General features: G+C 40.0%; 2 protein-coding genes across 3 annotated transcripts in view; one reads left to right on the forward strand and one right to left on the reverse strand.

Moving 5' to 3' along the window:
- The window catches only part of cdh23 (cadherin-related 23), a 213,815-nt gene that overhangs the window by 42,984 nt on the left and 143,401 nt on the right, over nt 1-27,430 (reverse strand). Inside the window, exons 19-36 of the mRNA XM_087803328.1 lie at nt 26,722-26,834; nt 26,535-26,642; nt 21,529-21,718; nt 21,122-21,267; nt 20,833-21,052; nt 19,025-19,177; nt 18,820-18,933; nt 16,287-16,435; nt 8,698-8,758; nt 8,245-8,393; nt 7,265-7,400; nt 5,727-6,115; nt 3,615-3,716; nt 3,516-3,518; nt 3,280-3,429; nt 2,214-2,342; nt 2,016-2,144; nt 1,730-1,957 (exon numbers count right to left, since the gene is read on the reverse strand). Of these exons, the coding sequence (XP_087659454.1) occupies nt 1,730-1,957; nt 2,016-2,144; nt 2,214-2,342; nt 3,280-3,429; nt 3,516-3,518; nt 3,615-3,716; nt 5,727-6,115; nt 7,265-7,400; nt 8,245-8,393; nt 8,698-8,758; nt 16,287-16,435; nt 18,820-18,933; nt 19,025-19,177; nt 20,833-21,052; nt 21,122-21,267; nt 21,529-21,718; nt 26,535-26,642; nt 26,722-26,834 (2,669 nt within the window). The remainder of the gene's footprint in view (nt 1-1,729; nt 1,958-2,015; nt 2,145-2,213; nt 2,343-3,279; nt 3,430-3,515; nt 3,519-3,614; nt 3,717-5,726; nt 6,116-7,264; nt 7,401-8,244; nt 8,394-8,697; nt 8,759-16,286; nt 16,436-18,819; nt 18,934-19,024; nt 19,178-20,832; nt 21,053-21,121; nt 21,268-21,528; nt 21,719-26,534; nt 26,643-26,721; nt 26,835-27,430) is intronic.
- On the forward strand, nt 10,547-16,179 carry LOC148069288 (uncharacterized). Of its 2 annotated transcripts, none has more exons than XM_087803007.1 (2): nt 10,547-10,686; nt 15,627-16,179. In XM_087803007.1, the coding sequence occupies exon 2, from the start codon at nt 15,638-15,640 to the stop codon at nt 16,133-16,135; it is 498 nt and encodes a 165-aa protein (XP_087659133.1). In that variant the 5' UTR covers nt 10,547-10,686; nt 15,627-15,637; the 3' UTR covers nt 16,136-16,179. The 2 variants fall into 2 exon arrangements, with proteins under 2 accessions (XP_087659133.1, XP_087659132.1); XM_087803006.1 differs by having other exon boundaries at nt 10,547-10,665.

The raw sequence follows: 27,430 nt of genomic DNA on the forward strand, positions 1-27,430 counted from the left end.
ATTTTGGCATTGAGAGAAATGATAAAACAATTTCCGCCTCAGACTTTGACAATAGAGCAGCTGATGCGTCTGGCTGGCTTCTTCCCTTCCATGTCCGACTCTCTATTTATGTCGCTGATTTGCAAGTTACTTTTATCCGTCTGCATCTGTTTTTTTCAAAATACAGTCAACATCAGACGCTCACGTGTGTTTGCAGACAGTTTTTTTCTATTTTTTTTTTTTAAACTGAGAAAAATGTTCCACCTGCTCTCGACATGTGATGCACTTCCTGTTTTTCACACTTCGAAGAAAAAAAAAATAGGTCATGCAGAAAGACTAAACTGCAATTGACATTCACTCAAAGCAGGTAATATTTAAAAATATAATTTAAAAAAAAATACTAATGTTTTTTGTAATACGGTGACTAACCATAGAGTGGCACTGTTGCACATTGTCTTGCTCAAGTGTATCAAACTCCCTGCTAGGAAAACATTGGTCTACAGTAGTCACAGTTTCACAATTATTTAAAAACATAATAATTATTACTATTTTTTTGGCTCAAACTTACATAAATACAATCTTAATTGCTCTGAAAAAGGATCAATTTCCATTTTTATAGTAATTCAAGTGCCGCAGAAGATTCTTACTGATAAGATGTCATTTTATCAAATTCGATTTAATTTTGAACAGGAAACTGTTCAATGTCACTCAAACAGGATATTAGTTGATTGTTACAAAGTCAACTGATTTTGCACAGACTGACAGTAACCAAGTTTTACTCAAAGAAGAAGTAGACAAGTATTGCCGGAACGATAAGTACTCAAGTATTGCTTGAACAGGAAGTTAACAAACATTGCTCGAACAGTAAGTGTTGATTGTGACTCGAAAAGGGAAGTCACAGAACTTTGTCTAAACAGGAAACAGCCTGGGCTGAACAGACAAAGATCTTGTACTAATGTACTGGTAATGTAAATAAAAAACATCTTGTGCAGTGTAACAACGTCTTGTAATACATCTTGATGTTCTACGTTTTTTTTTCCCGGTTCTAGTGTCGCATCAAATTAAATTGTACCTTTTTTTCATATGAATACTTGATGTTTTGTAGAAAAATTCCTTTAAGGGGGAAATTAATATGAAAACTCAACTTTCCTGATTCACTCCCATGTTTCAAATGTTGAAGTCTTTCTCTCCAAGATGCTGTAAGTCCCTCATCATGACCATGTTTTTAACGTATTACTTTATAAAGTTCTCCCCCGTCTGAAATCTTGGCAAACGAAAGGTTACGAGAGTGGGGTCTATTATGACGTAATAACTGCTTCACTCCTCCTCCAGTCAGTTGTAATCATGCCCCGCTTTGTTTATACAACAAGTCCCTTGGAGGTTGAGACTTCCGGGATTGATGATTCGCAGTGACAGACCTCGATGCTTGACCAATCACAGCAGAGTGGGTGTGGTTATGGTGAAGATTTAAACTTCAGAAAAACAAAGAGCTTTCAGTGGGCGGAGCTTAAAAACATTTTCTAATGTAAATATTTAAATGAAAAGAGAGTTTTGTACAAACAGACACACACTGATAATACAATAGAGTCCAAGTTTCAAGATAAAGAGACACTTAAATTAACACATAAGTCGCCCTTTTAAGATGTTCCTAAATTTAGCAACAGTGCTAGGGCGTAATGATACATTTAACAACTTTATTCTCACAGGTCTTAATGATCAATAATCAAAATCAAAGTTTAATTTGTCTTACCGACAGCGGTGGCGTCCCGTCGTCCTCCACGGTGACAATCAGGTGGTACTCCTGCTGGCGCTCTCGGTCAGGAGGCGCCGGCCGCGTCACCATCTCTCCGGTGACCCGGTCCATACGGAAGGTGAGGTCCTGGTTCCCCGAGGTGATGTAGTAAAACAGCATGGCATTTGGTCCGATGTCCTGGTCCAGGGCCATCACCCGGAGGACGGACGTTCCTCCTCCCACGTTCTAATTTATAACTAAGATCAATATCAACGCGCCGGCAGGACAACGGTGTCTTTCATACCTCGCTGATGCTGACGTTGTAGCCCCTGAGGCTCTCGATTACCGGTGGGTTGTCATTGACGTCTAAGATGTTGATGGTGAGGGAGAGATCTGTGTGTCGGGGAGGAGAACCGTTGTCTGTGGCACGTACCTGACGAAAACACATGTATATTGTCAGCAAAAGTATTCACGTTTTCACAAAACAAAAAACATGTCGGACCTTGAGCAAATAGCGGTCTACAGCCTCTCGGTCAAGAGGGGCGTTGACGTAGACCTCCCCGTATGTGTGGTTCACCGTCTTGATCATAAAGACGTCCTCCATGTTGCCCGCCACCAGAGAGAAGTTGACCTGAAGCCAAAAACACAATTAAGTAGAACATGAGAAAAGCACTGAGACGGTGCATGCCCCTGCCAAGGAGACAATTTTTTTCATAACTTTATAAAAGCAAAGCAAACAATCAAAAAAAAAAAGTCTTTATATGATTGAAAAATTATATTGGCTCGCTACACAAAGTCAACCAAACAGGAAGCAACTGGAAGTACATTTTCATGGAAAAGAAAGTTATTAACAAAAAATTACCAAATATTAAGGAGAAGTACCCAAATGCCAAGCGCAGAAACAAGTAACAGGAAGTACCCAGGTGCTGCCCGAAACAGGAAGTAACCCAAATGTTGCCAGAAAAAGGAAGTAGCTGAATGTCGTCCGAACAGGAAGTTCCAAATTACTTACTTACTTACTTATTAAAACAACAAGCATTTCATTGTCATTCAAACAGGAAGTGGCCTAGCATTCATGAAACAGGGAGTTGCTATGTGTCCTTGGAACAGGAAGTAGCCAAATTTCACCCAAATAAAAAATGTGGCAGTAAGTATCTGAATATTGTCTGAACAGGAAGTAGCCGAACGTCGCTCAAACAGGAAGTAGCCGCGCATTCGCAAGTAACCAAGACTTTTGTCATCTCGTTTAGAAATACTTTTACAATGTTCAACCATTGTCACCATGGCAACAAGAAAGCTGTTCGATTTAAGTAAGTAACGAAGTAATTTTTATTTATATAGCGCTTTTCCAGACCAGGGTCACAAAGCGCTTAAAAAATCAAAACAATATTCAATAAAGTATATACTTTAAAGATCAAGATGAAACTGATAACACAACAGGAGTTCCAGAAAATCAAGGAAAAGCCTGAACAAATAGAAACGTCCTAAGATGTTTCTCAAAGATTTAAGTGATTTGATTAGTATGATAGACGTTGCTAGCCGTGAACGAGCTCCAACTTTGGTCTCACCAGTCCGTTCAGTCCAGCGTCTCTGTCTCTCCCGAGCACCACGGCAACTTTCTTTCCCATGACCGCGTTCTCATAGATATCCACCGAAGTATCCGACGTGATGTCAAACACTGGACCGTTGTCGTTCTCGTCCAGAATGGTGATGGACACCTGTCAGGGGGGGGAAAGGTCAGATGTCAGGGGGGGAAAGGTCAGGTGTGCCTCTTCTTATCATGGCAAAACTTCCACGAACTCACCTTCTACAATCCCCAGACGAAAGCGAACAAAAAGACACGACAGGAATCAGGATTTTGAGAAAATAAAAAACTAGTTTTCATCAACAGGGGGCGCCATACCACTGTGGAGTCCTTCTTAGGTCCACCGTCATCGGCGACAACCGTCAGCGTGTACATGTCCCCCTTCTCTCGGTCCAGCAGCCCCGTCACCGTGATCCGGCCCTGAAACATCAAACGCCGCGCCTGTGACTCACGCAAAACACAGTCGCCAACGAAAATCCGGCGACTTTTTATGATCAAAGACGAAAAAAAGCACTTTGATCAGTTTACGCTATTAATGGACTGATAGTTTGGAGTCATGAGAGACGTTTGAGTGATGTTGTCCATTCAGGAGCGAAAACATAACCACCGCTAAAATGTGATAATGTTTGCAAAAACACTCTCTGAGTCTCTTATGTAAGGTTTTTAGCAAACGTCTATTGGTGTTTCATCCTCTGCATCGGACGGACTCGATGTCTGAGGCGCCTTTGAAAGAAAACATTTAGAGCAGACAGAATTACATTCTTTGTAGCTACGATATAGTCATAGTTTACCCTAATAGTTTTAATCTTCATGTATTTAAATTATCATTTTTTTTGTTAGAATAGTCAATATGCAGCAAACATGACCAGTGAGAAGTTAACGGAAAAATAATTGTGCCCTTATTTTCAACTTAGATTTGGAAATTACATGAATCCCAAACGTTGTCTGAACCGTAGTGATGATCTGATGAAGCTTCATGAAGCAGTGTCATTATTTTCAGACTCCACTAGATGGCGGTCTCATCACTATTTTCCTTTTATTTAAACAGTTTAAGCTTATATTTAACTGTTCTAATGAAACATCACATCCTTTTTAAACTGATGGCGCCACCTAGTGACCTCTGAACAACATGACACTGTTTCATGAAGCTTCATCAGACCATCACTACTGAACCTGTGTAGCATAATGTGTCCTGAATAGGAAGTAGCTAAACTACCAAGGACAACAAGGTATCTAAGTTTTGCGGGAAGTAGACACATTTTGCCCAAACAGGAAGTAGAATCTTGCCTTCACAGGAAGTAGCTAAATGTTGCCTGCACAGGAAATACCCAGGAGTAGAGGAAAAAGGAAGTAGTATATCCCAATTCATAACTGGCCCAATGTTGCCTAAATAGAAATTATCCACATGTTTCCGGAACAGGAAGGTAAGGAAGTAGTCGAATGTCCGGAGATCATGAAGTATCAAGTGACGTCTAAAAATGAAAGTTCTCCCCCGTCTGAAATCTTGGCGAACGAGAGGTTACGAGAGCGAAATTCCATTATGACGTAATAATGGATTAACTCCTCCTCCAGCCAGATGTAATCAGACCCTGCTTTGTTTATACAACGAGTCCCTTGGAGGTTGAGACTTCCGTGATTGATGATGCGCAGTGACAGACCTTGATGCTTGACCTTGATTCATAACTGGCCTAATGTTGCCTAAATAGAAATAAGCCACATGTTTCTGGAACAGGAAGGTAAGGAAGTAGTCGAATGTCCGGAGATCATGAAGTATCAAGTGACGTCTAAAAAGGAAATAGCCAAATTTTCGCCTGAACAGGAAATAGTTGAGCTTTGCTCAAAAGGAATGTTGCCCTGAAGAGAAATTAGCCTAATGATGCTAATCCTGAACTAGCTGAATCAAAAGTAGCAAAATATTGTCCAAACAGGAAGTAGCTGAACGTTGCCGGTACAGAAAGAGAAAAGAAAAAGAAAAAACAAAATTCTGCCTAAAGAGGAAGTAGCCGAGCATTACCCAAAAGGAAGAAGCAGAATGTTGTGAAATTAGCCGTAGAACAGGAAGTGGTTTTATAATGCTAGAACAGAGGGTAACCAAGTGTAAAGAAACAATTGCTACATTTCCACGAAAAACAAGGTACTACAGTGTTGCGACAATAGAATGCAACTAAATTGAGCATGAACTATAACAAGCCGAATATTTCCAGGAAATAGTTTGGCTTCTCTGAAAATGAAAGTAGCTGAGTATCTCAATCTCTCCAAATGTCTGTTCTGTTCTTACTCTACTAGCAATAAAGTCTGATTCTTCTGATTCAATCCTGAACGAGCCAGATGTTGCCTGAACGATAGTAACCCAACGGAATTCCAAGTATGGAAGCAAGTGTCGACCAAAAAGCAGGTTATAATTATGATAAATGTGGCCTTGAAACTCACTGTGACGCTGTCGATCTTGAAGAGCGCCAGAGCGGCAGGCGAGGTATCCGGGTCAAATCTGTACGACAGCTGGTTCAAGTTGTCCGCGGACTGCGCCTGGACCTGGACCACCTCCGTCCCCGTGGCGATGTTCTCCTGCAGCGACGCCTCGTAACCGGCGGAGAAGAAGGCCACGGCCTCGTCCAGCTCGTTCAGCAGCGTGATGTAGACGGTGCAGAAGCCCTGGTGGAAAGGCGGCGCCTGGTCGGTGGCCGACACGTTCATCATGTAGGTGGTCTTGGTCTCGTAGTCCAGGTAGTCCACGGTGATGACCAGGCCGGTGCTGACGTCCACCTCGAACTTGTGGTCCGAGCCTGACACGAGGGCGTATGCGACCGAACCACCGTCACCTGAGGAGGGGGAATCAGGGTCAATTTGTTTTTTTTAAAGAGGGGTCCACTCTTTTTTTTAACAATCATAACAGATAGATAAATAATTTGATTCAGGGCCGGGTCTAGACAGGCATGTATGAGGGGGCAGCTACAAATCTTGAGGGGGCATTGTGCTGTTACTTACTTACTTATGTATGTAAGTTTGAGGGGGCACAACATTTATTTGCCCCTGCCTAGACCCGGCCCTGATTTGATTGTAAAAAAAACTCAAAATAACTCTATAAAATATAAAAATAAGTAATTTGATTTTCAATCAATTAAATAATTAATTGAGTTATTCATTGTAACATTTCAATCATTTTCTCCCTGGTCGGCATCAGTTGCTTGAACCTGTATCAACAAAAACTATAAATAATGAGACGAGTTTTGTCAAGTTTATGGTCTTTGTCTATGAATTTGATGAAAAAAAAAAGAAAAATTGAGGGAGTTCAGTAGAATTAATATACTTTATACAATAACACATATATAATTATGTACTCAATATATTTTACAAGATATAGAAACTTATTTTAATTCATGAAATTGACAAAAACCAATACTGTCATGTGATAAAATATATATATATAATCCATAGTAAATTAAATTAAATATGTATAAAAACTTTTTTTTTTACCTATAAATGTGTCCAATTAATACATATCAGGGATAGTATAATATTTTAAAGTATATTTAATTAAATACGTTTTAAAACATTAACATATTCATTGTAACAGGTTGCGATTAATTAAAGATTTAACTTATCATTGCGCTTTAATCAGTATATAAAAAGTGTGTTTGTTCACTGTGGGTTAAATAAATAAAATAAATATTCATATAACACTAACATAAGAGGAAACAAGCTGACTGAATATATAATAAATATTAAACAAATGACTAGTTCATTATTTCTAGTGACACCAAAACCTCAGATTCAGACAAAAGGTCAATGTCTCTGACCTATTGTTCGCTTCCGTGTGTCTCACCGCTGAATGTGCGTGAGAAAAAACAATCGGCATCATGGGAAGTTAATTTTAGGAAGTGTGGAGAAGAAGTACAAATTAAAGAGTCAGCACCAGTGAAAATGTCAGTCGACGGATGAAAGATTTTTTTAATATAAAAAAACCTCACCGGTGTCGGGGTCCGTGGCCCGGACCACGATCACGGATGTCCCGATGCCGGCCGTCTCTCTGAGGCCCAGACGGTTGTACTGCTGCTGCGTGAAGACTGGCATTTCGTCGTTGGCGTCGTCAACGTACACGATCACCTGCAGGGGGAGACATTCTCAAGCTTGACTGAAGTGACACTAGTCTCTTGCATTATATTAGCGATAATACTTGCGAAGAGATAAATTAATTGGACAAGTTTAATTAAGTTTTTTTCCATCAGTGACCTCAAAACTGGTAAGTAGAATAGTAACAATTGCGTTTTGACGTTAATACTCAACAACAGTTAAAATATACATTTAAAAAATGTAAAAAAAATATATGTATTATTGTTTTTTTTACACTGCATCTTTTTAGAATACAATATAATATTAAAGCTGCAATACGTGAGACTGAAAGTGTTGTTTCTGGCTCCCCCTGGTGTCAGAACATTGCAACTCTGAGTTTGTGGAAACCTCCGTTGTCGAACACCTCATGTGCAAACAAAAGATATAAGTCTCCCAAATAAAAGTTTCTGGTCACACGAACACTAGAAGACATGCTGACCTTCGATAATAGCGAGACAGTTCTACTCCATGATCCGTTTATAGTTATTTAAAAGTATTGTTGCAAAAACATTAAAAAAGTATTGCTGCTTTAACATATTTATTATATTAGATTGGTGCACTAGAATTAGTAGCATGGGCATCAGCAGCGCCCCCTATATCCTAGAGCGCCTTATTCTCTTGCCTTTCGGGTTAAATTTCATCACTTAAGTTGTGCCGAAGCTTGTAAAGATACAAATAAAGCACTTTTATTAGGCAATTAACTGTTAAATAGGCGTACCCTCTCTTTATTGAAACTCACTCACTTGTATTTTTTAATAATTATGTTTCCCCACTAAATATGCAGCAATATTTTCTTTTAAAATAATGATTTCTTCAACGTTCTTCAAGTTCTCCTCACCCTGACAGAGCTCCTCATGCTGCCCTCGTCACTGTTATAGGCCTCCACCTCCAGCACGTGGGAGCTGCTGGTTTCTCTGTCCAGGGCTTTCAATCCTCTGGTCACCAGCCCCGTCTGCCGGTCGATGCTGAAGAGCCTGTTGATGTTTCCTGCACACACACACACACACACACACACACACACACACACACACACACACACACACACACACACACACACACACACACACACACACACACACACACACACACACACACACACACACACACACACACACACACACCACACACACACACACACACAAGTTCACGAGCACCCGTCATAAACACACTGAACGATATATAATAAAAATGCAACTATATACGAGTGAGGAATTAAACAATCTTCACGATGCCACCATGAAGAGTTTGAGCCGCACTAGTAAGAATGATGTCGAAGTAAGAATGTAATCACCAGTGAGGATTCTGTACAAGACTCGCCCGTTTTCTCCCTGGTCGGCATCAGTTGCTTGAACCTGTGTAAACAAGAACAATAAATAATTAGAAGAGTTGTGTCAAGTTTATGGTCTTTGTCTATGAATTTGATGAAATAAAGAAAAGGGAGGATATATAAAAACATAAATTCATTATAAAAATGTATGAATATACTTTATACAATAACAAATATATAGTTATTTATTAAATATATTTTCCAAAGTATAGTGCAAAAAAAATTTGCAAAAAAAACAAACAATACTATTTCATCATCAAATATTTAACATATAATCCATCATAAATTCTATATTTATTTTAAAAAAACAACCTATGAACCATTTTAAGAAGTCATTTTCCTTTACCTTTAAATGTGTAATAAATATCAGTGCCAGCAAAATATTGTAAAGTACATTTAATTAAATACTTTTAAAAACATTTGGTTAAGATAAAACACAGTTAATTAATATACAAAATACAAATTCAAATAACATACTGAGATACTTGAACTTGAAACAAAGATGTTACTGTTTATGTTACAGTGTTTAATACACACGCCAGTTTGGGCCACTAGATGGCAGCAGTCATTACATCATAGGCAGCTAAAGGAACATTGAAAGCCTGCAAGATCCTGGTGGTGACTGAGGACGAGAGGATACAGTCATTTTCAGCAGCTTTTTAAGTTGACGTCCGGACATATTTTGGTTAGAAAAAAAAAAAAGGAAGAAAGTTACGACTTTGTCATGTCATGAGGTCTGTAAACTCTGCAACACCAGAGTCAAGTACTCGACAATACTACAAGTACATCCTTGTTAGTACAGTATCACTATATAGCTCAATATTTCGTATATTTGCCACTTTATTGTGATTTGCATCGCATCACAAGATTCTTGCCAAAACACAACCCTAACTGAGAACACTCCTGTTTTGTTACACCCTGTCTTCACTCTCTTCTTCGCCTCCCTTTTGAGTATTTTTAATGATAAAAAGGTTTAATTAAGAGTTGAACAGGGGATAATTACAAAAATAAAATTTGTTTTACAGTTTTTACTCTGACACCAGGGCCACACTTGGCCCGGGGCGGAACATCTTCCGTTCAACCTTCTCCATGGGTTAAAAAAAAGAAAAAGAGCGTGTGTTGTTCTCATGAATGATGGTCCATCCTGTCTTCACACCAGTTGCTACAACAACACAAACTTGGCAGTGGGTCTCGGTGAAGGGCCAGAGGGCTGCTCGGAAGTCCAGCCCCGGCACAGACAGCTCGGCTCCACAGAGTACACAGTCTAACAGTGGCTCGGAGCTGAGCTCCGGGGTGGTTCCAGATCCCCAAACCAAATGTCACAGTCGGTCCTGTTCAGGTGTTAATAAAGTCTGATTTCAAAGTGGTCTGTAGGAACTCGGTCACCCGGGGCCGGGCTTGTCCTCCGTTGCCCTCCTCTGTGCAGAGGGGCCCAGCTTCAGTCTCATTAGCTTCATAAAGAGATGTGGAGACGAGAGGAGAAAGAGGAGAGGACGGGAGGGAGGTAGCAGAGGCTTGGGGGGTCAGATTGGTATTGAATAGGCTACAACACACTGGACTGAACCACTGGGACTTTAGATAGGGGGGGATGGGGGTGCATCAACTTCTACAACAACACAGAGGTTGTCAGCGTCTGCATCTGGAGTAAAACTTTTACAAGATAATGCACAAGACAAGATTTAGAATCCGACACGTTTGGAAACTTTCTCCCGATGCGGTCAAAAGCTAGTCCTCGCTGCTCCAAAACCTTTTCCCTGTACCACCCCCCCCCCCTCCCACCATCACGTCCCCCCTCTTCCTTCCCAGCCCCGTCTCTGGGAACGCTGCAGTTTAAGGGGGGAAAACAAGTGCGAGAAGCCAAGAAAGACTTTTTTTTTTGTACAAACTGGAAATAAGCAAGGTGCACTTTTGAAGCGTCTCGGAAGCGTGGGAGTGAGTACGAATCCCTGAAGGGTATTTATTTCGAATAACTGTCAGTCAAATTAATACGGCGGCTCTAATTGCAGAAGATATTTGGGGTAAATGGTGCAGGGGAAGTTTCAAGGAGCGAAGCGATCAGAAAGTTATCAGTGAACAACCGTTTGTTCATCACGTGAGTCGGCGGCTACGTTTGTCGTCGGAACGAGTGATGGAGAGATGCTTGACATGTGCTCGGGTCTCGACACATTGTGTCCAGTGAGGTCGTGAACGATGTGTTTTAGCTGCACACCGGATTGGTTTAGTAATGTAGGATGGGTGGCGACTTGTTTTAATGAAGACAATTGTTTGGGAAGTAAGTGCCTTAAAATGATTCATACAAATATAGTCATTATAGTTTTTATGAATGGTTCTATCTCATGTGTTAAACCAGTATCCTGGAAATAATCATACGGCATTATCCTTTGTAATTCTTGATCAATTATTCATTTAAAAAATGTAAACTTTAAACCACATGTGTCAGCCTAAAGGCCCACCAAGTCACTTTATGTCGCCCACTAGATTCAAGATTCAAGATTCAAGAGCAGCTTTATTCTCCAGTACATATTGGTAAATATACATGGATTTTCTGTGGTTGTCGACGTCGGAATTGGTTGTAACAAGGTGACCTAAGAAGGCGACCTAAGAAGCTACTTAAATGTTTAAGCTTAGATAAGGAACAGAGATTATGGATGGACGTAAACAAATTTACTTCCAACATCAGTGAAACCAATATTGAAGGAAATACATGTGTTTAGTGATGAAATGAAAGAAAGAACGAGCCCCCGAAAATCTAAAGACCGTACATTCAAATCAGCCCATACTTCCTGTTACAGGATGTTTGGTAAAAGTAACTTTGGTTTGGCCGGTGACTTAGACAGTTAGAAAACACATTGTGTTTCATTATAAAATGTCTAGCACAGTCATATGTCTCTAATGTTAGCGTAAAGCATCTTAGTAGAGTCACAGATTGAACATATGAGTATCAGCAAATTCCTTCTACGGCTGCTAACCAATGAAAACTATCACAATAATAAAGTACATTTACTTTCTGAAATAAAGTTTCTCTGAGGAAAAAAAAACATAGATATATACACAAGACAGAAGCTGAGTCTCAAGAGGTTATCAATTTGATCTTCATCGGGTGCTATATTGATATGTAGTGAAGGTACATAGGTACATCTGGAGGTTTCCCTTTTGGCCCCCTTGCCTTGATTTTGTCTCTAAAGAAAAGTGTTTATGTCCCACAAAAATACTTTTGTATGATATGTTTGATGGCACTCTTGGCTCCTTAATATGTGGCTCTGAACCACTAATGGAATAAAACAATACTTCATTGAACTGTAAATCCCAGCGTTGGATGTGATTTTGTGTTGGGCGGCTGCGTTGCTGCCTACTCCCATCAGTGGGTGATGGGAGCAGCTTCAGTAAACTGTCTGAAAAAACAAAAAGATTCTGTTGATTCAGGATCACTGGATATGGATGATTACGATAACTCAAAAAAATTAAATTAAAGAATAAAAGTCTTTCAAGTGTTAGTGACATAAGATAGCTATGACACATTTATGAGCTTGTTTTTCTCGGTAATAAAAGAAAAATACAGTAGTGATGATCTTATGAAGCTTCATGAAGCAGTGTCATTATCTTCAGAGTCCACTAGATGGCGGTCTCTGGACTATTTTCCTTTGTTTTGAACAACTGTTCTAATGAAACATCACAACCTTTTTTAAACTGACGGCGCCACCTACTGACCTCTGAACAACATGACACTGTTTCATGAACCATCACTAGAATACAGTAAGAAAAACTGAATCTCTCCATTTTTATTTTAATATTTAAAATTTTGTTTAATTACCTAAAGTTAAGAATTTCAGAAAAGATGCATAAAGTAGCTTTATAAGATGTTGCTTAATATAATTATTTTTTTAAATGCATATTTGAATATTTATTTTAAGCTGGTGTTAAAAGACACACATTGGTGTTTAAGCTCCAGCAGAAACTCACACTGAGAGCAAGTGTCAGACGACCGAGTGCGACGAGAGAACATGTAGATCCAAAGATGCGGCAGCAGGTACAGTGCGAAGACGACGACGCGACTTTTGCATCCGCCGGGTTGACGCGTGTGAGCAGGATCTGTTGTTGCAGTCGCTGACTAATGAACTGACTCTCTAACAAGCCCTCCTGCTCCACTGGCCTTTTCACAGCTTTTCCTGGCATTTGGTCTTAAAAATAATTTCACGTCCCAATGTGTTTCCCTTAAACCGATAAGCTATGCTTTGTCTCTGCTGAATTAAGGACGATGACATTTACAAATGTTACTGAAGCTGAGAGGGAAGAGGGGGATAATTGGAGGCCGGGGCGGGAGAGGTGGCCCGCCTTGCAATCTATACGGATCGTTTTAATAAACCCAATTTGTTTTTTTCGGTGACGAAAGCCATCAAGCATTCAGTGTTGTGCAGCGTTTGATTTAATAGCGGCTTAATTGCTGCAAAATGCCAAACATCTGCACACTGGCGTTTTTTTTTCTTCTGCACGTGTTCTTGTGCACACGCTTACATCTATGATCTTTAGAAGCAGATCATTACTCGTCGTGCACGTGTTGTTGTCACACGTAATGAGCTAAAATAAGCATTAAAAAAAAAGGTTATTGAAGAAGTTTAAATAAAGCGAAAATGTTCTTAAAATAGCGTTTATTTTCAAGATAAAAAAAAAAAGAATATTGTTTTATTCATTAAATGTACTTTATGAATTATTTAACAAATATAATTATTATATATTTTATGCCACTAAAATGTGATGTTTCTTATTTAATTGTATTGTAATAATCTCATTTTATTTCATTGATATTTATTTATTTATTTTATTGTTTTTATTCTACACTGTGATCGTCATAAAACAAATCCTGTGTTGTGTTCACAAGTTGATTCTGATAAGAAGGAACTCTATAAAGATGTCAAAGGTAAAAATATTGATTTAATTTGAATAAAAGATGTGGCATAATAGGACACGAGGGATGATATCGACTATAAATATTTTACCGTCATCTTGTAGTATTTAAGTCTAGAAAATTATCTTGAGAAATGTTTTTTTTTTCATTGAATTTATATTTTAGGGTTTCTTGTTCTTCACGCTGAACACATCATGGTTAATGGATTTAATGTCGCCAAAGGAAACTATGCAGGAATATTAAAATGGTAAATCACGTTTATGTGTGATACGATGAAAGGTGTGTGTAAGTGTAGTACATTCAACCTCTCACAGGCTGAAACAACGTTTTTGTTCTATGTTTTAAATTTTCATCGCGAAACACAGACAGACAGACAGGCAGAGGGCAGACAGGCAGAGTAACAGATGGACGGAAAAACTGACGGACAGTTCAGAGGGCAGAAAGACAGAGAGAGTGCAGACAGACAGTTGAAAGGGCAGAGAGACAGACAGCTCAGAAGGCAGACAGACAGTTCAGAAGGCAGGCAGACAGACTTACAGTTCAGATGGAAGACAGACAGATAGACGGACAGCATGAGGGCAGATGACAGTTTCGGTGGAAAACAGACAGACGGACAAACAGTATGGAGGGCAGATAGACAGTTTCGGTGGAAAACAGACAGACAGACAAACAGTATGGAGGGCAGATAGACAGTTTCGGTGGAAAACAGACAGACATACAAACAGTACGGAGGGCAGACAGACAGTTCTGTGGGAAGACAGAAAGACAGACAAACAGTTCAGAGGGAAGACAGACAGACAGACAGACAGACAGACAGACAGACAGACAGTTCGTTGGGAAGACAGACAGTTGAAAGGGCAGAGAGACAGTTCAGAAGGCAGGCAGACAGACTTACAGTTCAGATGGAAGACAGACAGATAGACGGATAGCATGTGGGCAGATGACAGTTTCGGTGGAAAACGGACAGACAGACAAACAGTATGGAGGGCAGATAGACAGTTTCGGTGGAAAACAGACAGACATACAAACAGTACGGAGGGCAGACAGACAGTTCGGTGGGAAGACAGAAAGACAGACAAACAGTTCAGAGGGAAGACAGATAGACAGACAGACAGACAGTTCGTTGGGAAGACAGACAGTTGAAAGGGCAGAGAGACAGACAGTTCAGAAGGCAGGCAGACAGACTTACAGTTCAGATGGAAGACAGACAGATAGACGGACAGCATGAGGGCAGATGACAGTTTCGGTGGAAAACAGACAGACAGACAAACAGTATTGAGGGCAGACAGACAGTTCGGTGGGAAGACAGAAAGACAGACAGACAGACAGTTTGTTGGGAAGACAGACAGACAGAGAAATAGTACGGAGGACAGACAGACAGTTTGGTGGGAAGACAGACAGACAGACAGGCAAACAGTAAAGAGGGCAGAGAGACAGTTCAGAGGGTAGACAGACAGACAGACAAACAGTACAGAGGGCAGAAAGACAGTTCAGAGGGTAGACAGACAGACAGTTTGTTGGGAAGACAGACAGACAGACAGGCAAACAGTAAAGAGGGCAGAGAGACAGTTCAGAGGGTAGACAGACAGACAGACAAACAGTAAAGAGGGCAGAGAGACAGTTCAGAGGGTAGACAGACAGACAGACAAACAGTAAAGAGGGCAGAGAGACAGTTCAGAGGGTAGACAGACAGACAGACAAACAGTACAGAGGGCAGAAAGACAGTTCAGAGGGTAGACAGACAGACAGACAAACAGTACAGAGGGCAGAAAGACAGTTCAGAGGGTAGACAGACAGACAGACAGACAGTTCGTTGGGAAGACAGACTGACAGACAAACAGTACGGAGGACAGACAGACAGTTTAGAGGGAAGAGAGACAGATAGACAGAAAGTTTGGATGGCAGACAGACAGTTCAGAGGGAAGACAGACAGACAGACAGACAGACAGGCAGCCCTTAGAAACCTTCTGACGACGTGTTCTTCTTCCAGGCAGAGACACCATGAACAGCACAGATCCAGGATCAGCCTTGACCCTCAGCACAGACAACATCACCTCGTCCTCCACCCTGACGAACTCGCCCACCGCGGCCCTCCCTCCGTCCTACTCCACGGACCTCCACCAGCCCGAGCTCACCATCATGGTGGTGCTGGGACTCTCGCTGCTGCTGGCCGGACTCGCCGCCTTCCTGGCCGTGTGTCGGCCCTCCGGCCCGGACGCCGACTCCGACGCCGGCTGCGTCCCGGGCGAGAGCTCCTCGCCGGGGAAGAGCCGATCCACCGAGCCTCAGCTCAAGGTGTGGAAGAGGCTCGGATCCTACCGACGCTCCTACAACACGTCCTTCCGGAGGCCGCCGTACCGCAGGCCGCACGAGCGCGGCGGCGGCGGCGGCGGCGCCCAGACGCCCCGCACGCCCGCCCGGCAGACGGCGGAGCCTCAGACCGGCGCCGAGCCCCAGATCACCCTGCCCTGTCTCTTCGACTACGTGACGGAAATCTGACCGATCCGGCGCCAACGAAAGAACGATGTAGCACTTGATAACCTGCTGTGATGAATAAATAAACGTGAACCAAACCTTCGTCTCTGTTGATGCTCAACATGTCCTAAAACATGAATAAATATAATAAAAAATACACTGTAGCTCCACTCGCCTGCAGGATGCTGGTCCCTGGTGCGACGCTCTCCAGCACACTGGTCTCGTAGCTGTTCTGGAGGAAGATGGGTCTGTTGTCGTTGACGTCCTGGACCTCCACGAACACCGTGGCCGTGCCGGTCCTTCTGCTGCCGGCCGGACCGTTGTCTGTTCCGATCACACACAGATTGAAAAAGATTTCTTTTTACAGAGTCGGAATAAAACATGGAGGTTGATTTGAAAGTGAGAGAGTTTATGGTTGTGCAAAATGCTCTGTGATGGGAAGGTAAGCTTTCCAGGGTGTCCCCTGAAAAGTTAGGATCAGGGTGTTTCCCAAACTTCACCATGTAAATGTCCCTCAAACTCTCTTTGGCTGGGAGTCCCTTTTTACAACACAGCAATGCTTCAAAATATATGATGAAAAATCCATTTTTATTGTATAGTTTTAGTGTATTTCCCAAGTTTTGTTCTTGTTTCAATATTTATTGTTTGTTCATTTTCTCCTAGCGCCCCCTCCAGGCTGGAAAAGACTCCGGAAACTTGCTGATGAATATTAAAAGATTAGATTAAAACTCAAATGTAGGCCACCAATAAGAAAACAAGCAAAGAGAAACACTGTCTCTATCTAGAAATATACACATCTTTTTTTGTGGATTTTTTTTATGCTTTTAATATTAAAAATGTTTATTTTGTAATCAGGCTTACATGAAACAAGTATTTTTTAAAAACGTACTTGTCAACGTATAGCCTTTAAATTGCACAAAATAGTGTTTCTGAGGGTTTATAAATGTAATAATAATAATTATTTTTATTTATAAGGCGCCATTCACAGCAATCAAGCTCTCCGTACAGATTAAAAAGCAACAGTAGCACAGAATTGTAAAAGTGAAGTACAAGAAGTTTTCTTCTACGTTTATACAACAATGCTGTGTCTCAAATCGCATACTAGCGTACTAAAAGTTAGTATTTTTAGTACGCTAGTGTGTCTCAATTCTTAGTATGCGAAATTTAGTGCGCCATGCACACTAAATTGGCGTACTAACACGACCACAAAACTAGCATGGTTCCATGGACACTAACCATACTAAACAGCTGCTATTTTAGTGACGTTTTAAACGGAAGTTACGTCATATATAAATGCATATATATGCATATACTTAAATGTGTATTTTCAGCAGCAGTAGGAGGATAAACACGTCTTCGCTGCTGATACCAGCTTAAATATCTCGCGATTATTTAGATTCTCATATTTTTCTTTATTTCTTTTTCCAAAGTTGCAATACGTGCTGCCAGCAGGTGGCGATAGCGTTCAAACAGCTGCTTGAAACATCGTTAAATAGAAGTAGAAGAAGAAGCTGTCATGTGATTTCCGGTTAGTGTGTAGCTTCAGGGTTTGATTTGAAACATACTATCTGCGGAGAATTTGCGTACTAGTTAGTATGCATACTAAACTGATGCATACTAACTTCTAGCATACTAAGATTAGTATGCGATTTGAGACACAGCACCGGTCTCTAAGGTGGAGACTTCCAGGATGGTTGATGACATGCGGTGACAAACCTTGATGCTAGACCAATCACAGCAGAGTGGGTGTGGTTAAGGTCATTGAGATTCGGTCTCCATAAAAAGTGTTTTCAGTGGGCGGGGCTTAAGATCATTTTCTAATGTAAAATTTTAAAGGAAAAGAGAGTTTTGTAGAAACAGACACATACTGATGTAGAAGAGGTCCAAGATCTATTAAAGAGACACTTATATCAACACATAAGTTGCACTTCAAAGAGGCGGTTTGTTAATATTACTTTTACAAAATTTTTTAGATGGAAAGTGGAGACCATCAGGGTCCTGATTGTCTGATGAAGCTTCATGAATCAGTGTCATGTTGTTTAAAGGTCAGTAGGTGGCGCCATCAGTTTTAAAATGATGTGATGCTTCATGAAGCTTCATCAGACCATCACTAGTTGACAGACGAATGATGTTCCACGATACAGTTTGATAGAGTCCTCATTTTCAAAAGCCACTAGACGTCCTCCTTTAATATCTAGATCTGAGGTAGTGATCAAATAAACCAAACTTCATGTTTTAAACTGAGAGCCCCACCTATTGAGCTCCAAAAGTATAACAAGGTATCGTAAAACATCATGAACTAGTCTGATGAAGCTTCATGAAGCAGTGTCATTATTTTCAGAGTCCACTAGATGGCGGTCTCTGCACTATTTCCCTTTGTTTTGAACAACTGTTCTAATGAAACATCATTTTTTAAACTGATGGCGCCACTTACTGAACTCTAAACAACATGACACTGTTTCATGAAGCTTCATCAGACCATCACTATCATCAAGGTCCAGTTTATATTCCAGAGTTTGAATGTAGTTACGTGACCTGAAGCTGCTCAACTTTACTCACAGTTACAAAACAGGAAAAAGGTTTTGTTCTTTTCTAACTGAAACACAGCAGGATTGAGCAACAATCTGAGCTCATCACCGACGTGTAGTTCCTGCTTCTTACAAAACAAGTTATACTATCGAAAGTACAAAAATGAAGCGACAACTCACCGATGGCTTCCACGATCAACGTGTACTCGGCCTGCGTCTCTCTGTCCAGACCCACCACCGTCCGGACGACGCCGTCTCTGAAGCCGACGCTGAACTTGCCGTCTTGATTTCCTCCTGAAAACATTTTCATTTGCGCGTCCTTGAATAAATACTTTTTTACATTTGTCGTGTAGCATTGAAGTAGAAAAAGACAAATAATTTGAACCTGTGATGAAGTAGCTGAGCTCGGCGTTGAGGCCGGCGTCGTCGTCGGAGCAGCTCAGACGAGCGACCACGAAGTCTCGGGGGACGCTCTCCTTCAGGGTCACGTTGTACACCTGAGGACTGAAGGTCGGCGTCTCGTCGTTCACGTCCAGAACTGACGCACAAACACAGGACACCCAAGACTTAACGACACATGTCACATAGGTCAACGACAGTTTTGAAAACAAGCAAAATAGCAAAGAATAGAAATTACTTCACATGTTTTAGTTTTTTAAATCCTGTTTGTTGTTTATTTTTTACTAATTAGAAAGTAATCTGCTATTCATGAATCAAATGTATTTTTAAAATAACCTGGGCCTTAATCTTTAGGAAATAAACAATACATGATCCTGCAAACACAATTATTAAATAGTTTAAATAAAACTTGAGGTATTTTTTTATTTGTTTTGTCAATTTTAGCAAAATGTAAAACATTTTTCTTTGTTTTTGGTAAATTTTTTCATAGTGGTTTATTCTGGGGTGACTTTGTTTCATTCAGCGTCTCTACATCAGGTGCTTTTCCAGAGATCCAGGATAACAAAGATCAACCGTGACAGATAAATGCTGACACAGCACTAATTGTTAAGTTATTCTTCTTGTATACTTGACACTTTATAAAGAATAATTCGTTTTTTTAATTTTAAAATCCGCCGCTTTTGTCAAAGACAAAAAAACACTGTGCTGTCACATCAACTGTTCTGATGAAACACTTGCTGTGATGTTTCATCATCACAACAATTGTTCAAAACCAAGGAAAATAGTGAAGAGACCGCCATCTAGTGGACTCTGAAAGTAATGACACTGCTTAATGAAGCTTTATCAACAGAGCTAAGTAAGTGAAGCTGTTGCCTCAAAATCTTTGCAGGTTTTTGTCAATATACAGTAGTTGCTGAAGTCAATCAGTCGTCACAGAGGAGAGCAGTATTGCAGAAATGCATCATGGGAGTTCACTCTATTGTTGACAACATAATTAAGGTGAGTGTCTCCTACTAAGTTCTGTATTTGTGTTGAAGTTGTCAGCTGTAAAATTGTAATTAATAACTAATATTTAATCCATTAATCAATCAAAATACTTTTTAAATAACATAATTAATCATGGAATAATCCGTCCATCTGTCCATCCATCCATCTATCTATCTATCTATCTATCTATCTATCCATCCATCCATCCATCCGTCCGTCCGTCCGTCCGTCCGTCCGTCCGTCCGTCCGTCCGTCCGTCCGTCCATCCATCTATTCATGTATCCATCTTTCTATCCATCTATCTAATATAAATCATCATCTGTGGTTCTATTCTATATTCTATTGCTTAATCCAACACTTTTCGACTGTTTCTTTTATTAGTATGAACTTTGTTTTTTTGTTTTTGTAGTGAATGTATTCAATATTGTTTTATCAGAATTTTACCTCAAATCAATACAATTATATCATGTGTCACTTTCTTACCACATTTTTTAAAGTTCCATTAATCATTGTGCAGCAAATTTGCTCTGAGAGCGCCACTGGCCACTGCGATTTACCATCCAAGAAAAGTATCCTTTATCTTAACTGCTGATTTAAGAACTTATAGACGTTAAACCAACACATTTTAAATTCACTTCCAAGCAAATTTTCATAAAACAATATTTGAGATGTTGCAGCTCAATTACAAAGTTGGAATTCAAACAGTTAAAAAATCGTCTCCATGTGACTGCAGTTTTTTCTTTTGCCCTCCTTTTCAAGACCATCTTCATAAATCATCGTCTTCATCAGCGGCGCTCACGTTCCCACCTGTCACGGTGAGCGTGGACGTGGAGGTGCGAGGGAACTTCCCCGCGTCGAAGGCTATTATCCTCAGGTGGTACTGGCCGATCTCCTCGCGATCCAGCATGGCGGTGGAGGTGAGGATCCCGGTGGAGGTGTTGAGGTGGAAGTCCAGGCGGGGCATCCCCATCTGCAGCGCCATGGTGATCAGACCATTCTTATCCTCGTCTGGATCCTCCACGTGGACCTTTTAAGATAAACATTTGAGTATTTAAAAATCATCTTTTTTAGGATTTTCTCACTAATATGTATTCACCTTAAAAACAGACGAACCGATCGGAAGACCTTCCGGTACTTCGGCCACGAAGGGCAGGTTGACAAAAGTGGGGTCGTTGTCGTTCAGATCCAGCAGGTTGACGAACACCGTGGTGCTCGCTGTGGCGCGCAGCGGAGGGTTCCCGCCTACAGAGGGCGCCAAAGCGATGCGAAGCGACGACAACATGCGGAGGAAGGGGAGATTTATTTGCCTCAATAAAAACCTTTCATGGCTGACATAAAACTTGAAGACTGTGGCTCGAAGAAAGATGCTAATCACCCAGAGTGGGAAATCTCAGCGGAGAAGGATAAAAACAATAATTGAGGCTCATTCACAGATGGTTAAAGAAGAGACGCAGGTGCGAAAACACACACAAATCGAACACCGTCGCACACAGAGACGCTTACGGTCAACAGCAGAGATGACGATTGTCCTCATGAGAAGGGCGTCGGTCGGGTTGGAGCTCTCACGGTCCAGGGTGACCCCGCTGGTGCGGATCTTGCCCGTGATGCTGCTCAGAGTGTAGAAGGGGTTCGCCGGGCTGATGCTGTACACCACCGTTCCATTGTCGCCATTATCCGGGTCGACCGCAAACACCTGAGCACGACACAGATGCATGTTTTAAGGAATACATACAACTTACCTCTAACTTTTTCTAACTTACATTTCAAACCTCATGTTGCAATAAATTCTTAATCTCCAACATTCCTAGTCCAAAACCATCTTCTTCACTGCCTTCATCTCTGTCCATTAATAACATTATTTAAATAAAGTGTTTTCTCTCACTTTTATTTATCTTATCCTCTAACCTTATCCTTATTCTCACTGCAAATCACTACATCATCCGCAAACATAACAGTCCAGGGACGTGAATGTGAGTGAAAACTTATCTTGTTCGTTAACCTTCCGTTCATTCCATTTTTTATTTTGAAACACTAATCAGAAAAAGAGGCATTTTTTCTTTGTGTTTAGCATTTGTTTTGGTAGTTGTTTAGATTATAACACAGCCATGAAGTAAAAAAGGGAAATTTTGTGGTGTTTTAATATATTTCAGATGTTTTTAAAAAAAATCCAAAATGTAAGAATGCATTAATGTTTTTTTTAAATATATGCACATTTATCAGTGGTTTAGTTGGACAAAGTTTGAAGCCTGGATGAGATGATGGTGTCCCTTGAGCCCTGTGGACATTAAATTGGAAAAATGTTTGCTAAAAATTCTGGAAAAAGGCTAAAATATATATTTTGGTTCCGACTGTTATAAAGTCCCCACATTTTTTTTACATTATTGATCTACAAATATTGGATTTTTTTCCCCAGGTGCACAAAAATCCTTTATAGGAAAAAAACAAACTGAAAAAACATTTTTTGTGGCTGTATTTCAATCGAAAAAGGGTTGTTGGGTTTTTAAAAATATTGCTTCTCATATCGAAATAAGAAAAATGCCATTTTTTTTCCCATTAGTGTTTTATAATCTGAATTTAAATCCATCTTTACAACCTGCAACCTCACGACTCAAAAATGAGGGAAGAAATAAATTAAATTGTCAGTCCGTCTCTTCAATTGGCTTTTAACCAAGTAATAGTGATCCTTTAATGTTTTCTGACCACTACTGAATGGTATTCTGGTTAACTTTCAGTCCTCCAGGTTATAACTAGTGATGGTCTGATGAAGCTTCATGAAACAGTGTCATGTTGTTTAGAGGTCAGTAGGTGGCGCCATCAGTTTAGAAATGATGTGATGTTTCATTAGAACAGTTGGTCAAAACAAAGGAAAATAGTGCAGAGACCGCCATCTAGTGGACTCTGAAAATAATGACACTGCTTCATGAAGCTTCATCAGATCATCACTAGTTATAATACTGATCTAGTTCTGTTGCTTAACCCATTATTTATGATCCTGTTGAACCAGGGCTCTGTGTTAACTGTAATATCATAAGAGTGCAAGAGATTCAGCTCATGAGTAAAGAGTTAGATTCTTTGTATAATAAATATTGAACTATTATTTTGAATAAAATCATTGAGCTGGTTTCTGAAAGCAAAGATGTATGGTAAAAAAAATGGCAGCGTCAAGGATGAGTTCAATGAGAGGGAGCAGGACAAAGAGAGAGCAGTGTTGGAAAAAGAGTTTGGAGGTTAAGACGTGAGTGTTTTAAGTGTGTAAGTTTCAAGCCGAACTAAACCAGCTTCAACTGGCAGAAAAACAGAATAACGGACTAAATATAAACTTGAATCAACGAGTATAAGTGTAAGTCAGTTATTACAAATATCTTAAACAGTGCAAGTTAATCATCACACTTTGCTTATTCGCATCACAGATTTATAGTTAAAAGAATAGATCCAGTTTAAAAAAAAAAAAAAAAATTTGATTTCTATGAACTCAAAAACTAAAATAAATGGCCAACCAAATGTGTTAGATTAAATTAGATAAAATATTTTGGAGATCTTCTTCTGGAAATTGAGTTTCCATTACACAGCACACGGTAGTTTCATAAAAACTAAGAACAAAGTGCAAATAAGAAAACAAAGTGCAAGGGATGACAAAGTGCAAATATAAATATCATAGATCAAAGCAAATAACGCGAAGAAAAGGATACAAAGAATAACAGAGAATAACTCCTTTCACAATGAAATCTTAAACAATAAATTTAATCTTAACAATTAAAACGAAAATCACTTATCTTAACAGGAAATAACACCAGTACGTCATTATAGTAACACAAACATAAGACTGAGACACACACACATATAAATCCATGAGACTGAAATACTTGATGACTCCGTCTTAGATTACTGATAATCCTGAATAGGAATATCCTCACTTCACCCAGACTATCTACACACCTTCACCTGCTCCGAGCCGTCCGTTCAAAGAAACTAACGTCTCCTTCCCGACACAAGGTGGCGACGCGAGATGAATGGACCGGCAGGCGCGCAGACAAAAACTCTCACGATCAACTAAGGAGACGATCAATTATTCAGGACGCTGACTTAAAACTCCCGAAACTGGTTAATTGGTCATTAGAGGAACAAAAGGTTCTGCGGGTCTTTAATTATTGAGGCGACATAGTAGCAGGCAACACGCGTGATTCAAGAAGTGCATGTGGTGATGTAGGACGTGAGGACGTTGATCAATTCTTCCCCCGAGGAGCTGATCTATAACCTTGTCCAGTGAGCTGCAGTTGACTTTGTGCTGCCAGCGAAAGAAAAACTCTCTCACATGAGAGAAAAATTGTTTTCTGAGCACTGAATATTTTAAGCATGCAGTGGCTGAACTGCACCTTGGCCGAAGAAACCAAAAATTCATAGGCTCGGAGGAACTTTGGAGGAAGACTCAGCATGTGGCCTCTTGTCGCCATGGAAACACTGACTGGGCAAGAGGTTACATTGGAGCGAATCACGGGAGCGTAAACGGAGTCAGTCCGGTTTATAAAAGTAAAGAAAATTCTTCACATAGACGCTGTAAGCTCAGGGATAGCATCACCCCCCCCCCCTGTCCAAAAACAAAATCTATAATGATTGATTTGATGTGTCAATATCAAGTTGTAAACACTTGTTTTTAATCTACAGAAATACACTCAGGAGTGTTTTTTCCAATTCATGCACTGACTCGATGGTGAGAAGGTTATTTTCTGACACTATCAGGATTATAATCTTAGAAAATGGATCAACCAACGTAAAGAAATTCAACTTTGAGTCATTATTAAAACTTCAGCAACTACTTTTACATCCAAGAGTAGCAATGGTCAGATGAAGCTTCATGAAACAGTGTCATGTTGTTTAGAGGTCAGTAGGTGGCGCCATCAGTGACAAAATTACGTGATGTTTCATTAGAACAGTTGTTTAAAACAAAGGGAAAAAGTGCAGAGACCGCCATCTAGTGGACTCTGAAAATAATGACACTGCTTCATGAAGCTTCACCAGACCATCACTATCCCAGAGGCTTAAGTGTGGGACATCAAAAATCTTACTCAAACGAAGAGACAATGACGGATTTTTTTTTCAAAAGAAATAAATAAAATTAACAGAAGAGAGGCTATTGTTAAACGACTTATCTTCTTCATATCTTTTTTTAATATAAATGGTATATTTATAGAAGTTCATACAAAAACTTGTAAAGTTTAATTTCCGTCGATCCAGCTACTCTGTTGCACTGCTGCCACGTACCACATGTGCATTTACTTTAATCACAACTGGAAAAGTTGAGTTGGGTTCTAGACTTATCTTAATGGAAACCTTTGCAACTTATATCATAATTTCATACTTTGATAATAGTTTGTTTGCTCTTTCTGCTCAACTTAAAAATACTGCAGAGATGTGGGAGGAAACCGGAGTGCCCGGAGTAAACCCACGCAACACCGGGGAGAACATACAAACTCCACACAGTTGGCTCCCTTCCGAACTGGAAATCGAACCTGCAACCTTCTTTCTTCGAGGATGGTCAAGCCAAAATACAGGTGACAAAAATCAAATTGACATTTTTGGAAATCAAAACACAAACATTGACTATTTGTAAGTAAGTAAGTAAGTAAGTAATATTTATTTATAGAGCGCTTTTCCAGACCAGGGTCACGAAGCGCTTAAACAATCAAAACAATACTCAAAAAAGTATATACTTTAAAGATAAAGATAATACTGAGAACAACACAGGAGTTCCAGAAAATCAAGGAAAAGCCTGAACAAATAGAAACATCTTAATATGTTTCTTAAAGGAGTCAGTAGATCATCAAGCGCAAAGAGAGAGGAAGATCGTTCCAAAGCTTAGGAGCAACAGTCTGAAAAGATTTCTCTCCTCTGGTCCTGAACCGTGTTCAGGAACCATAAGTAGATTCTGATCCACAGACCTCAGAGCCCGAGCTGGGGTGTAAGGCTGGATCAGATCAGTGATGTAAGGAGGAGCCTGACCATGAATAGCTCTGAAAGTAAGGTATTTGTAAATCACCCTCTTGTGTATCGACTACTATTTGTGAGACGAATATAAGCCCATAGAAGTTTACTGAAATGTTTCTCCCTGAAATACATATACTGGGATCAGATAAGCTGCCGATAATAAACAAAGTCTTGTGGGGTTTTTCTCTAATTACTGACTAGGACCAGTTCATTTTACCACATTTGGGGAGAAGGAAATTAATTTCACTGCCTCAGAAGCATTTTTCTCCAGGATTCTGTCTGTTCTCCTGCAACACAAGCTCCTTTTTTTTTTTTTCTTCTGCCGGGCAGTGGAATCATCTCTTATGCATACGACTGCAGGCAACATTTTAATTAGCAGCCGGACTCCGTAATTACACTCACTGATGCCTCTTTAATGAATTAACAGTCAGAGCTTAATTACAACAACACGTTGCGGGAGACATCGGCAGATCAACGAGGAGGGATATTGTGTAGCTCGCCACAGGAGCCGTGGAAGACACACTCACCGAGAGGACGTCCGTGTCTTTCGGGCTCATCTCCACCACGTTGGCGTGGTACGGCTCGTCGCGCCACAAGGGGGCGTTGTCGTTGATGTCCAGGATGGTGATGTTGACCTGAGAGAGTTGGACGACAAATAAAACAAATAAGTGTGATACTGGGTGTTTTTTTTTTTTTTTAAGGGCTTGATGTTACCGTGGCGATGCCGGTCTTCTGTTGAGGGCCCACTCCTCCGTCCACGGCTCGGATGATGAGGATGTACTCAGACTTCAACTCGCGGTCCAGCAGCGCCGTGGTGGTGATCTCGCCTGAAGAGAGACGAATAAATCAGATTTGGAAACATTGTAATCTGTGAAATTGTCGAAATTTAACTGATCGTAACTGTTGATGTTACTTTTACTAATAAATAGAATTCTTGTTGAATTAAAATGCATTTATTTATGACATATTATAGTGAAATCCAATTTAATTTGCACATAAAACACTTTGAATATACACTAAAAATAGAATATTAAGTTAGAGCTAAGGCAACAAAAACATACAAATGAATACAATTACAGTTGAATCTCTTTTAAAAAGATTACACGTATGAGACTCTTACTGGTCTTTATTTAAAATGACAGTATTTTATGGATTTGTACATTTTCTGTACTGTTAAAAAAGTCACTTTTAAAATGACACAATTTTAAACTTCCCTCCAGTAAATATGCACATATTAGTTTGAACACTTTGAAGTTACAAACTCAAATCAATTTATACCTAAAGTTAGAGATATATAAAGGATGATAAATGACAAAATTATAAATGTCAAAATAAATGTATACATTTCAAAATAAATGTCAAAATAAATAAATAATTTCTGATTTTATTTTTGTTTAAAAACTATGCTTTATATATATATACT

This window comes from Callionymus lyra, chromosome 11 (genome assembly GCF_982586985.1).
Source record: "Callionymus lyra chromosome 11, fCalLyr1.hap1.1, whole genome shotgun sequence".
Taxonomy (NCBI): Eukaryota; Metazoa; Chordata; class Actinopteri; order Syngnathiformes; family Callionymidae; genus Callionymus; species Callionymus lyra.

Bases quoted from the DNA above. Each gene is read 5' to 3' on its own strand.
- LOC148069288 (XM_087803007.1), top strand. From the start codon at position 15,638: ATGAACAGCACAGATCCAGGATCAGCCTTGACCCTCAGCACAGACAAC.